Source organism: Phyllostomus hastatus, unplaced genomic scaffold, assembly GCF_019186645.2.
Source record: "Phyllostomus hastatus isolate PE091 unplaced genomic scaffold, TTU_PhHast_1.1 phas_contig_17, whole genome shotgun sequence".
In the NCBI taxonomy this organism is placed as follows: Eukaryota; Metazoa; Chordata; class Mammalia; order Chiroptera; family Phyllostomidae; genus Phyllostomus; species Phyllostomus hastatus.
The window spans coordinates 23,995,094-24,008,996 of NW_025333664.1; the positions used below are offsets into that span (position 1 = coordinate 23,995,094).

At 54.2% G+C, this 13,903-nt stretch overlaps 1 protein-coding gene across 1 annotated transcript; it reads left to right on the forward strand.

Annotated features, from left to right (window-relative positions):
- The first annotated feature begins 9,518 nt into the window (after positions 1-9,518).
- On the forward strand, positions 9,519-10,411 carry LOC123815198 (oxytocin-neurophysin 1-like). Its single transcript, XM_045833419.1, is given in 4 exon segments — positions 9,519-9,638; positions 9,938-9,952; positions 9,955-10,141; positions 10,278-10,411. Coding segments are annotated over 4 exon segments (378 nt in total). The 3' UTR covers positions 10,334-10,411.
- The last annotated feature ends 3,492 nt before the right edge of the window (positions 10,412-13,903 follow it).

Here is a 13,903-nt window from a genome sequence, read left to right on the forward strand (position 1 = left end):
CAGAGGCTTGGAAATGCCAGAGAACCAGGGGCTGAGATACTGGGGGCTAAAAGGGGCAGCATTAAATAGAAAGCTATTTCACCAGGTCAGGAGGCACTGAGTGCTATGGAGAGAAGGGTGGGGCACGTCACAATCTCCCCAGGGTGCTCAGTGTTGGCCTCTAGTCCAGATGACTCCTGACCCTTGAAGGAAGTGAGGGAAGAAGCCATGTGGATATCTGAGAGCAGACATATTTTCTCTTGGTGTGTGACTGATTACCACAAATTAGTCAATTTAATAAACACCCACTCACCCTCCAGCACTGTCTGTGGGTCTGGGCAAGGCTAGCTGGGCCCCCTGCTCTGGGTCTCCCAGAGCTGCAGTCCAGAGGCAACTAGGCTGATTCCTTCCCTGAGCCCAGGAGACTGGCGGCTGCACCAAGGTGGGGGTGGGGGGGGGGCCTGTGGGGACAAGTGATCCCAAATTTTGCAAGGACTGTTGGGGTTGCTGATAGGCTGGATATGGGTAGGAGAGAAAAAGAGGAGGGAGAGACGAGTCCTGGGCTTTTGGCCTGAGCAGTGGGAAGGATGGAGCCACCACCTGCTGGGATGAGGACTCTGAGGGTGGCACAGACGGATTTGGGCCGGGAAGGGCAAGAGCTCAGGGAGGACATCAGACACTTGAGATGCCCGGAACATACCTGAAGGTGACTTTGCCCAAGCATTTGGGTAGGAGCCCGAAATGCAGGTGAGAGGGCCAGGATGGGGATACATGAGTTTGGGAACCATCAGTACCAATATGTGAAGGCACAGGCCGGGGTGAGATGACTGGGGGGCAGAGATGGGGAGAGGGCCAGGGCTTGGCCTGTAAGGTCGGAGAAAAGAAGAGCAGGGAGTGAGGGCAGGACGGGCAAGTGGTCAGCTGTGCCACACGCAGCTGACATGAATGTTGAACTTTTTCATTTAAACAATTTTGATAAGGTATAACATACCCACCATAAAATTCACCATCTGAAAGCGCACACTTTCAGGCTTTTAGTAAACAGTTGTGCGACCACCCGCAATCCAGGTTTAGAACACTGTTATCTGGGGAAACACGCCCCTCACACCCCTGGGCCATTGCTACCTGCTCCCACCCGCTGCCCCAGGGAACCGCTGCTCTGGATCCACCATCTCTGGAAACGCCCCGCAAATGCCCCCGTGCAGCACGTGGTGTCCCGAGTCTGGCCTCTCTCACTTCCCGGGGTGTTTGCAGGTGGCCCCCAGTGACTGCGGGTGTCAGCAGGTCATGTGTCTGTATTGCTGAGATGTAGTCAAGGCAGGGAACACATTCTGTCATCCGTCCAGCGGCTGATGAACATTTAATTGCTTCCAATTTGGCTGTGATCGGAACCTTGCCATGAATACTTATGTACAAGTCTGTGCACGGCCATATGTTTTCATTTCTCTTGGGTGGTGACCTAGGAGGACAGCTGAGTCATATAATGAGTGTCTGATCAACCTTTTAAGAGGGGAGCCACACCACCTGCACTCCAGGGGAAGCGCTCCCTATGGTCCTGGTGCGGAGCCAGCTGAAACCCTGTGGACGGGTGCCCCAGCGGTGGCTGCAGGGACAGTGGGGCTGAGAGGACTTGGAGATGCTGCAAGAAGCTGTCCCACACATCCTCTGATTCCCATGCTGCAGCTGCCTTCTCTGTCCTTGTGCCAGAGAGGCTGGGCAGTGCCCGTGGAAACCTCACAGCTACGAAGAGCGTCACTGGTCCCAGCCAGCAGTATCTCACTTCAACTAGGCTTTCGGGACTCTTGAAGAATTATTTTTCTTCACTGAGGCCAACTGCTCTCTCCCACCCGACCAGCCTGGAGAGTTACCCCAGCACCAGGTGCAGATTTATGATGTAATGCACCCATGAGACCTGTGAGCTGGCCCCACACTCAGCCTTCCACAGGCTGCCTGGGTGGTCCTGAGGCCACTGCTCCTGATGGGTGCTGCCCAGTAAGACCAGAGAACCCACTGCCCTCCTTCTTGCCCCTGAGAGGGAGCGCCTCCATCCTGGCAGTTTGGTTGGATGGCCTTCGTTCTGTGTGAGGCATTCAGTGTGTCTGTGACCGTGGGCAGTGGCTGGCTGGGCCCCAGACAATGGTGTCCACCTTTGGTCTCTGCTATTGGAGGGTTGGGCTCTCAGCAGTGGCGGTAGCCAGGTCAGCCTGGGTGAGGTAAAGTCCCTGCTGTCGAGCCCATGCACAACCTCCATCTCTGCACTTTGTTCAACAGTCCAAAGGGCAGGGATTGGAGTGGAGGGGATAGAGGATGTCTGGTGACCCATCTGGTGCAGCGGGTCTTTTGGGTGAGCTTCCAAAGGGACACAAATAATCTCTGACTGCAGGTCCGCCCTCCTACTCTTCCACATGCCCTGGAGTCAGCATCCCCCAAACATGTTCCTGCCAAGTCCCCGGTCCTTTATTCCCCACCAAATCATTAGCCACTTGTCCATCTCTAAGGCTCTCTCTCACTCCAGGGGAAGTGGCTGTGATGTAGTGTCTCAGGCACGGCCAGTTGGAGAACTCGTCTCCTCACTGTCCTTTAGGGCTGAACACACACAGGACGGGAACACCACAGCCATCTGTTCTCGGGATAGGAGTCATCTAAAAACTGGACTCCATGTTTTGCCTCTTTGGTCAACTGGATACTTAAGACAGGCTATTTCTATCACAGTTATGAGTTAAGGAAGGAGCATGAGCTCAGGAAGAGTCCATCTGCCTGAACAGCTTATCTGCCCCACAGCTGACCACACATGCATGAATGAGCCCAACCAAGAGCAGAAACGGTCCTTCCTAGTCTCATGAGCAGTAGTAAGAATGAATTGTCTCAGAGCAGTAAGGTTGGGGGCGGTTTATTCTACAGAATAAGCTAACTGGTGCACAGTCTCTGACTGGGCTGGGGGATAGGGAAAGAGGTATTTTCAAAAGGCACTAATGATATGTCAAAGAGGGTTCTGGAAACCCTCGGGACTTGTGATGAGGGATCCCACTGGCTCCTCCCAGCATCCTGATCCCCTCTGGACATCGTGAGCAGGAGAGGACCCCTGGGTCATAAGGCCTGAAGGGCAGAGCTGCCTGTCCTCCAGCGGGATCTCCTTTTTGTTCTCTTGCCCTGGTTCACCCTCAAAGCCCCTGCCCTTTTGGTCCTGGTAAATGATCAGAGCAGCACCTTCAAATGTGGCCAGTGGGCTCCCAATGCAGAGACACCCAATGCAGTGCATCTCCTTTCTAGGGACACAGGGTGCCAGGGAAGCAAATCTTCTTTTTAAATGTGTTTTATTGATTATGCTATTACAGTTGTCCCATTTTCCCCCTGTATTCCCCTCACCCTGCATAGCGCCTCCTACCTGCATTCTCCCCCTTTAGTTCATGTCCATGGGTCATACATACAAGTTCTTTTGCTTCTCTATTTCCTATACTATTCTTAACCCTCCCCCTGTCTATTTTCTACCTTCCATTTATGCTACTTATTCCCTGTTCCTTTCCCCATGCTCTCCCCCTTCCACTCCCCTGTTGCTATCTCTCCACATGATCTCCATTTCTGTGATTCTGTTCCTGTTCTAGCTGTTTGCTTAGCTTGTTGTTTTTTTTTTTTAAGGTCCAATCATTGATAGTTGTAAGTTTGTTGTCATTTTAGTGTTTATATTTTTTATCTTCTTTTTCTTAGTTATGTCCCTTTAACATTTCATATAATAAGGGCTTGGTGATGATAAACTCCTTTAACTTGACCTCATCTGGGAAGCACTTTATCTGCCCTTCCTTTCTAAATGAAAGCTTTGCTGGATAGGGTTATCTGGGGTGTAGGTCCTTGCCTTTCATGACTTGGAATACTTCTTTCCAGCCCCTTCTTGCCTGCAAGGTCACTTTTGAGAAATCAGCTGACAGTCTGATGGGAACTCCTTTGTAGGGAACTGTCTCCTTTTCTCTTGCTGCTTTTAAGATTCTCTCCTTATCTTTAATCTTAGGTAATGGAATTATGATGTGCCTTGGTGTGAGCTTCCTTGGGTCCAACCCCTTTGGGACTTTCTGAGCTTCCTGGATTTCCTGGAAGTCTATTTCCTTGGCCAGATTGGGGAAGTTCTCCATTATTTGTTCAAATAAGTTTTCCATTTCTTGCTCTTGTTCTTCTCCTCCTGGCATCCCTATGATTCAGATGTTGGAATGTTTAAAGTTTTCCTGGAGGTTTCTAAGCCTCCCCTCATATTTTTCAATTCTTATTTCTTCATTCTGTTTTGGTTGACTGCTTATTTCTTCTTTCTGCTCCAAACCATTGAATTGAGTCCCAGTTTCCTTCTTGTCACTGCTGGTTCTCTATACATTTTGCTTTATTTCACTTTTCATACACTTCATTTATTCCTCTACTTTGCGACCATATTCAACCAATTCTGTGAGCATCCTGATACCCAGTGTTTGGAACTGTGCATCTGATAGGTTGGCAATCTCTTCGTCACTTAGTTGTATTTTTTCTGGTGCTTTGATCTGTTCTTTCATTTGGGCCATTTTTTTGTTTGTTGGGCTCACCTGTTCCATAATAAGGGGCAGAGCCTGAGGTATTCACCAGGGCGGGGTAATCCAGGTCTCTGTGTTGTGACACTGAATGTGGGTGACCAGTCAGAGAGGGAACAATGACCCCTACTCAGCTTTCAGCCAGTTTTGGTCACTTCCCTTGCTACCCACGAGCAAATTGGGCCCTTTTGGTGCTTACTCTGGTGTGGGTGGGTTTGTGTATGTTCTAGGACCCGATGGGTCTCTCCAGCAAACTCTTCTGTAAGGCTGGGACTTTATCCCACCGCCTCTAACCCACAGGTGTTTTCAGTCAGAGGGTTTGAGGTTTCCTTTCCCTGTGCTGGAACCCTGGGTCGCTCAGTCTGTCTCTCTCCCCAGTTGTTCCTCCTGGTCCATCTGCACGTAAATGTGGGACTGCTGAGTCTGCCAGCTGCCTGACCCTGAGTGCTCTTTACCACTGCTGCCTGTCTCCTCCCATCCTATGGATCAGGAAAAATGTTTCTTATTAAACTCCTGGATTGTCAGACCTCCATACAGTTCAATTTTCCATCAGTTCTGGCTGTTTTTTGTTTTTAAATTTGTTGTTGTCCTTCTTTTGGTTGTGCGAGGAGGCACAGTGTGTCTACCTACACTTCCATCTTGGCCGGCAGTCTGCTATAGCAACTGTTGACTTTTTTCCCTGAGCCAGGACGATGACACTCCCACATGCTCTTCTGGTTCCTGCAGAGACTTATCTGAGACCGTCTCCAGATCGGTACTGCGTCCACAGCTGGCTCTTCGAGCGGGCATTTGGAATGCCCCACTACCTGACTGATTGGTGTTCGTGGTGGATCCACCACTGTCCTTGGGGTACATGGGCCCTCAGACTACAGCCCCTGGTGATGCTCCACTCCAGGTCTGCTTGCCTATAGCCACACTCAGCCAGCAACTCAGCAGGGGCATCTCTGAGATGAAGCAGTTGGCTTGTTTCCTGGACATCAACCACTTCTCCCCCAAGGAGCTCATGGTCAAGACCAAGGACAGCGTGGTGATCGATCACAGGCAAGCACGGAGAGAGGCAGAATGAGTTCGGCTGCATTTCTCAGTGCTTCACTCAAAAACACACACTCACCCCTGGTGTGCACCACACCCTGGTGTCCTCCTCCCTGTCCCCTGGGGGTGTGCTCCCTGAGGAGGCCCCTTGCCCAAGGCAGCCGACCAGTCAGCAGAGATCACCATCCTGCCAACCACGGGGCTCCTGTCCAGCTCTGGAGCCCAGAGGCTGGAAGTCAGAGCAGCCTGGAGCCAAGTAGAGGCCCAAGCCCTGCTCGGAAGCCCCATTTAGCACCTTTGACCATGCCCGCCTATTGGCTTTCATGCTCTTTTGATGTATTTATGTTGAGTTTTCTCAAAGTTCAAAGCAACTACAGAAAAAACAGTATAACATCTCTGCATCATTGTTGGGGGGAGATAGACAATCTGTCCTGTCATTACTATGGAAACAACACAGTCATGCACACCATCCAGCTGTATGTGTTCATCCATTATTCTCTGGAGGACTCTTGGTTGTTTCCAGGTTTGGCTATTCCCTTTTGATGGACATGAGCATCACTTCTCTTGGGTGGAATTACGAGGGTCAGGAGTTTTTGTACGTTTAGCTTTTCCTACCAGGACAGCGTCAGAATTCCCTTTCATTTGCCGGGATACCCAGCAGGCCCCACCACACCGCACTCAAAAGTTTCACGGACATGCAAGGCTCTGTGTGTTCACAGGACTTATCTCCCACTCTCCAACACACATGTTCTATGAGGAATGATGTTTCCTCCTGCATCCTCCTCATCTCCTGATGAGCTTCAGCTCTGCTCTGTGGACCAGATGGAGCTCTGGGTCCCGGGGATACTGGGTCCCAGTTATTCCAGGCAGGTCTGGGTGTTTCTGCTTCCCCACTGCAGCAGCACAGGTCACAAGACCCCTTGACACATGGTAGGAGGAAGACTCATAGTAACACATATGATGTTATGGCAGGGTTCTTTCTTCACCTGGTGATCTGGCTACTAGGTAGAGAACTGGGGTCTATACTGTGGTGGGTCAGGTTGGGCCCACTCTCCACAGAGAGAGCAGATTTGGACACGCAGAACAAGGGGGACCTTCACGGGCTTCCTGACTACTTCAGCTCCAGGAGGCCCGTGACCACTTAGTGCTTCTCCCAGACCCCTGTGCGTCAAACCATTCTCGTTAGCACAGCAAGTGTCCTCAGCAAAGGGCTCATAGTTGACATATAAAGTGAACTCTGAAAATAAATTTAAAAAAGACAAAACAGAAAGACCCTGAAGGTGTGGCTCACTTGGATGGAGCATCATCCCTTACACCGAAGGTCGTGGGCTTGAACCCTGGTCAGGGAGCATACAGGAGGCAGCTGGCTGATGATTCTCACATCAGTATCGTTCTTGCTCAAGCTCTCTCTCTCATCCTTCCCTTCTAAAACCAATAAACATATCCTCAGGAGAGGATTAAAAAGAGAAAAAGACAGCCCTGTCAGGTGTGGCTCAGTGTGCTGTGCATCCTCCCACAAACTGTGCAGCTGCTGATTGATTTCTGGTTGGGGCAGGTGCCTGGGTGGTGGGCCAGGCACCCAGTGCGGGGTGGGGGGTGCAAGTGGCAACTGGTGAATGTTTCTCTCCCACATCGATGTGGCTGTCCCTCTTTCTCCCTCTTTCCTTCTCGCTGAAAATAAATGAAATCTCTATTGACAAAAAAAGATGAATGAGCCAGGAGAAAATCACAAAACAAACTATAGATTTGTGCAATGAAAACAAAAGGTAATTATCACATTAGTTACATTGGAAATTAAAATTAAAACCATAATGAAATACATAGCTGCTAGAACAGCTGACATTAGAAGGGCTGGCTTTCCCGAGTGCACACAGAACAATGGGCATCTCCGTCCACTGCTGGGCAGGGTAGTTTGGTACACCCACTTGGGAAGCTGTCTGGCAGCATCTCTAGGGCTGAACGTACACACCTCATGTGATCCAGCACTGCCTCTCCAGTCCCACGAGCACATGAGCATCAAAAGACATGTCCAGGATGCTGAGCACAGTGGCCCTGTTTGTAAGAGACCCAAACTGGAAACACCCCGACATCCCCAACAGAAGAATGAAATGAATTTGTGCAATAGAATACAGCAGTCTCCTCCCTTAAGTGCCGTGTTGCTTTCCGTGGTTTCGGTTACCCATGGTCAACCACAGTCTAGGAATGTAAAAGAAAAATTCCAGAAATACGCAGTTCCCAAGTTTTAAACTGTGTGCTCTTCCAAGCACTGTGACAAAGTCTCTTGCCAACCTGCTGCACTCTCTCTCGGGGTGGCGCACCGTCCCTTTGTCCCGCATCTCCATGCTGAGTGTGCTGCCCTCTGCTGGTTAGTCGGCCGCCCTCTGGGTGACCAGGTCGACTGTCATGGCATCACAGAGCTTGTGCCCAGGGAGCCCCTACTCTACTTAACCATGGCCCCAAAGCACAAGAGTAGTGATGTCGGCGATTCAGATATGCTGAACAGAAGCCATGAAGTGCTCCTTTAGGTGAAAAGGGGTGTGTGTGTATGAACAAAGATAGTATACGTAGGGTTTGGTGCTCTCCAGGTTTCAGCCACGCACTAGGGGTCTTACAACGTATTCCCAAATAAGGGATGGGCTTGAGTCAAATCTGCCCATTTTACATTTTACATTTTCAAGGCTCCTGTCACTGTCTGAATGCCACTGCCCTCTGCTGGAGTTTAGAGGAGCTGCAGGGCAGATCTTGGGCTCCAGCTGTTCATTCCCAGTTTGGCTGTATTTGGCTCATGATTCTTAGTCTCTGGTATCAGCTTGAGGCCACAGCAACAACAGAAAGAGCAACAAATAGAAAAAAGAATAAGAATTGTAGCATAACACGTATTGAGCAATGACTATCTTCCCAGCACTGAAGTCAGGTTTACATGAACGTCTTAATTAATTGCCACCATCTCGTAGGGTGATGCCAGTATCTTACCCATCTCACCTCAAGGACACTGACACACCGACCGACTCAGCACTGTTCCCCAGGACACTCACGAAGGGAGGGAGCAGTGCACTGCTGGTGGGAAGGTGACCGGGGCAGCCTCTACAGAAAACGGGTGGAGGGTCAGCAAACACTTGAAAATGGAGCTGCCTTGTGACCCTGAGATCCCTCTTCTGGGCGCGCACCCACGGAAACCCAGCGCCAGTTGGAGGGAACACACGCACCTCACGTTCACTGCGGCTGTGTTCACAATTGCCGAGACATGGAAGCAGCCCGAGGGCCCCCAACAGAGGAGTGGACAAAAAGTTGGGGTGCACATGGACACGGGAACATCACTTGGCCATAAAAGGAATGAAATCCCACACAGCGGGCGTGCATGGGCCCACAGGGAGCTGTGCTGAGCAAAGCAAGTCAGACACAGGCAGACAAGCACCTGTCACCTCGCTCACAGGTGGGATCTGAAGGGCAGAGCAAGCGAAAAGCAAAAGAGAAACAGCTCCCAGACACAGAGACCTGTCCGGTGGTCCTCAGAGGAGTGGGCAGGGGGCTGGGGGAAGGGTGCAGGGGTGCAGACTGCAGACTGGAAGTCACCAATAGTCCAAGGGAGGTAAAGTACTACACAGGGATATAGCCAATAATATTAAAAATGATATACGTCCTCTCCTTTTCTCACTCACTCACCCCTCTTCTGTCTGTCTGTCTCTCCCTCTGCCTCTCTGCCTCTCTCCACCACAGATCCAGCCCACCGCACGGCCTCCCTTTCCCCCCTACGCCAGAATCAGCCAACCCAGTGACCTCCACCCAACCGGCCCCTGCAAATGACAGGCCGCGCGGGGGCACAGGGCCTGACCCGCAGCGCCAGGCCGTGACCAGACACTCGCCCGCCCTCTTAGGCAGCGCTCGGCCCCGCTGCCCCGGGCTTAAAAACACCGGATCCCAGACCCAGCCACGGACGCCCAACTCGGACCCCGAGCCCGCGCCATGGCGCTCCCCAGCCTCGCCTGCTGCCTGCTCGGCCTGCTGGCGCTCACCTCCGCCTGCTACATCACCAACTGCCCCGTGGGCGGCAAGAGGGCGACCATGGACTTCGACGTCCGCAAGGTGAGCTCCCACACCCTCCATCCTCGGCGCGGGGGCGGGGGGCGGGGACCCGAGGCACAGGGTCTCCCCGCTGTTTCCTTGGCCTCGCCGACCTGAGCTGAGTTCCGCCGCCCGCAGGCCCGGGACCCAAGGCAGGTCCTCAGTGTGGGTTCACCTCCCGGGTCCGCCTTTGGGGCCGCAGCTGAGCCAGGAGGAGCCGAGCCTCCTGCGGTCCCCGGACCGCGCCCCCCACCCACCAGACCCAGACCCCGCGCCCCCCGGCTCAGCCCCGGGCTGCTCACCCGCTGCTGTCCCGCCAGTGTCTCCCCTGCGGCCCCCCGGGGGCAAGGGGCGCTGCTTCGGGCCCAGCATCTGCTGCGGGGACGAGCTGGGCTGCTTCCTGGGCACGGCCGAGGCGCTGCGCTGCCAGGAGGAGACCTACCTGCCGTCGCCCTGCCAGTCGGGCCAGAAGCCGTGCGGGGACGAGGGCCGCTGCGCCGCCAACGGCATCTGCTGCAGCCCCGGTGAGCGGCCCCGGCCCCGGCCTCGGCCGCGGGCGGACTCCCGGACCCGGGTGGGGGGCAGGGGCAGGGGACCGCACTGAGGACCCAGGGACCAGACCCGCACCCGCAACAGCCTGACCCCCGTCTCTCCTCACAGACGGCTGCCACAGCGACCCCGCCTGCGACCCCCAGGCCGCCTTCCCCCAGCGCTGAGCGCCCGGGCCCTGGACACAGTCGGGCCGCACCCTGCTCCTTCCACAACCACCCCAGAAAATGAAAGTCAAATAAAGCACTTGCCCCCTTCCAACTGGACCTGCGTCTCAGTGTCAGCTCTGGGAGAGATACACGGGGCGGGGTGGGGTGTGAAAGGCCGGGCTGGGCCTGTGTCTGCAGCTCTGGGCAACTCAGAGGGGAACGGGGGTCCCGCTGCAGGGGAGCAGTCTGGCCTGCCGCCCCAGGGAGGGGAGGGGGCGCCATTTGGCTAGATCGCAGCGGGCAGGGGTGGAGCCAGGGTGGGGCAGAGGCGGTGTGGGGGTGGAGAAAGTCCGGGCACGTGAGAGAGATGGAAGCAGCTTGCAGCTCTCTCCTCCAAACAGAGCAGGGACCTACAGCAGGCAGGACACCAGAGGAACCATCCGAGGTCCCGAGACAGGGTCCCTCGGGCTACAAAGAGGGCTTCCCAGGCCAGCAGTGGACAGGGAAGAACGTCCTGACTTGTGGAGGGACGCTGGAGTCACACCTGAGGGCTGGGGCCAGGACACCCCCCCCCCACAGCTGAAGGGCCTTCATGGTGCCCAGGAGCTGGGGGCTCAGGCCGCAGGAGGCCCTGCTGCTCAGAAGATGTGGCCGAGCTGGGGCCCCGTGAACCAGGGGCTGCTGAGCACCCAGGGACACAGAAATGACCCCCAACACAGAAAACACCAACCAACAGGGAGAACCTCACATACTTCTCCTCTATTCCTGCACCGAAGTCCCTTTGGGGAATCAATAAAAGCCCAACCCTTCTCCCTGGGAACACGCCCCAGGCTCTGGGTCCGCCACTCCAGTAGGCCCGAGCCCAGAGGACACAGGAGCAAGGCGGGACTTGTCATTGGTGGGAAAGGTCACCTCTGGGGCTTTGTCACTCTGGGGACTGCAGAGCCCGCCCCACCCCACCCTGCAGCCTGTGAACCTCACGGCCACAGCGGAAAGGGACAGATACACCGAGGAGGACTGTGGGAGTGTCTCTATGCAGATTTGAAAAACAGACGCAGCTCCACCGTGTCGCTGACCGTTCGGGTGGTGCGGTGAGGGGAGGAGTGTGGGGCTCTTCTGGGTGCTGGTCCTGCTCTGTGTCTTGACCTGGGAGCTGGTGAACAGCTGTGCCCTGTTCATGAAACTTCATCCGGCCGCCCACCTCATTCATTCACTTTTGTGTGTAAGCCACACCTGATGCAAGCTTTTAAAAATGAGAAAAAGTTACGTAGTAAGAGGTATGAGGAGAATAGAGGTGATGCTTTTGAAAGGCCCGGGACCAACAGGAGCCCAGTCAGGGGCTGAGGCCGTTGGAGGGGGTCCTTCCTGGGGTCCCGCACCCAGGGGTGCTGTGAGGGCTATTCAGGAAAGGAGCAGGAGATGGCTCAGAGCAAAGTGCCCTTCACATCATCATGGAGACGACAGGATGCACACACGTGGGAATCTGAGGACAGTCCTGGGAGGTCTGTGGTCCCTCAGCAAGCACACAGGACCCCAAGCTCCTTGACTAGTGAGACACATGGTCACAGGTGTGCGCTTTTCCCAGCCTGCATGTCCACCCAACGCATCCGAGGAGAACTCAGGGTCTCCCCCCTGGACCTCACCCTGGGCGTGAGTGCCCCGCATGGCTCCACACCCCAGTGCTTACACAGAGCAGAGAGGCGCCAGTCCAGCTTTCCTCACAGGGGACTCAGTCCAGGGTCCCCTCACCCTTTCAGACACCCTGCCACCCGCTGTCCCATGCTTTCCCGAAATCTGTTTTCTTTTCAGGCATCAACAACACAGGGGCAGATTGTCACCTCTTCTGGGGACGTCCCAGAGGGCAGCAAGCTAGGTCCTATGGGTGAGCTGGGAGAGCTGCTGAGGGGATGCAGGGCCAAGTGAAGTTGTTGGGTGGCCAGGTCGGCTGGCCCAGGGCGAGCTCGCTCTCACTCGCCACGCTTCCTCCTGGCTCAGTCCCAGGGCCTCTGGTCCTGGTGGGAACCCCCTGGGCCCCCCTGCAGACCCCCAGAGTGCCGGGGCTGGTCCAGAGCAGCAGTTCCCAACTCTCCCTCCGTTTAACTGCTGCGTTGTGAACCCTCTCACTGCCCAGAAGAAACATTCCCAGGTAGCCGCCTCCCTGCTCACTTCTCAGAAAGTACAGAGGCAGTCCTGGCAGCAATACAGAGAAAAGGGAGTTACACATGACAGAAGAGCTTTATTTTAATGTGGAACTAAACCGGCGAGGTGACTCTAGGTGACATACACACAGGAAAGTCACAGGATCACACCCGCTTGTAAGGGACCCGGCACAAGACTGGAGCCATTCTCTCCATCAAGTTCAGGATGATAGGAGGGCGGAAGGGTCACAAGGATTGACATTCTCCCTGCCTTAGGGAGAAAGGACTCAGGTATCAATGAATTGCACAGATGGATTCATGGCCCGTCTGGGGATATTTGAATAACACCTGAATATTGGGTGATACGGGCCGTTTGACCGTGTTTCACTCTAGGAGCTTCACAGATGATGTATGTTTTGCAAACTGAAGGTAAGACCCTCCACCAGCACAAAGGTCCCAGCTCGCTGTTTGCCGCACTCCCGTCACTGCGCTGCTCTGGGACCCAACCTGCCATGGCTCCCAGGTGTGCGTGTGGGGACCTGAGGCCGAGACTTGCTGTGCGTGCTAACAGTCTGCAGCCGTGGCTACAAGAAGAGCCCGTGTCTGTGGAGAAGTGCCTGGAAGGTTCGCAGGTGGATGGTGTGGCAGTGGGATTGACCTCAAGGTCCCTTGGGAGTGGGAGGGGCATCCAGGTAGAGACAAAACAAATCAGAGCCTGCTAGCAGCTGTCACAGCTGAGGGGTGGGGGCCTCAGGGCGTTTAGACTAATGGCTCCACTTTTTGGTATGCGTGAGATTTCTCATAATAAGAGCTACCAAACCAAAAGGTGGTAGGAGAGGTAAATGTTCTACGAAAAGATGCCCCAAATTTACTTTGTTAAAAATGGTGCGGCCCTGCGTGGTGTGACACAGTGGACTGAGCACGGGCCTGCGAAGCAGAGCGTCACTGTTTGATTCCCAGTCAGAGCACATGCCTGGGTTACAGGCCAGATCTCCAGTAGGGGGCGTGCAAGAGGCAACCACACGATGTTTCACTCCCTCTCTTTCTCCCTCTTTTCCATCTCCCTAAAAATAAATAAAATCTTTTCTAATAAATGGTACAAATCAGTATGCATGAATTATAAAATAACACTAATTTGTAAAACAAACCTGCCTCTGTGGGCACCCAGAGGACTGGGCTACAGAGGTGAGCCTACAGAACCGTGTGAGCCCTCAGGCCAGAACGGCCAGTCCGCAGACTAGAAACACCCACCGCGTCAGTGAGCGCTCACTGCTGTGATTCCTCTTTATGTCACACTGTCAGCACTGGGGGACCCTGCAGCACAGGGGTTCTTGAGAGACCAGGACCACAGAACTGACCCCAAAAGACAAAGAACACAAGCAAGGAGAGAGACCGCATCAGCCTACACAAGCAGGGCTCAGAGCCCTCACGACCCCTGGCCCCACCCTTC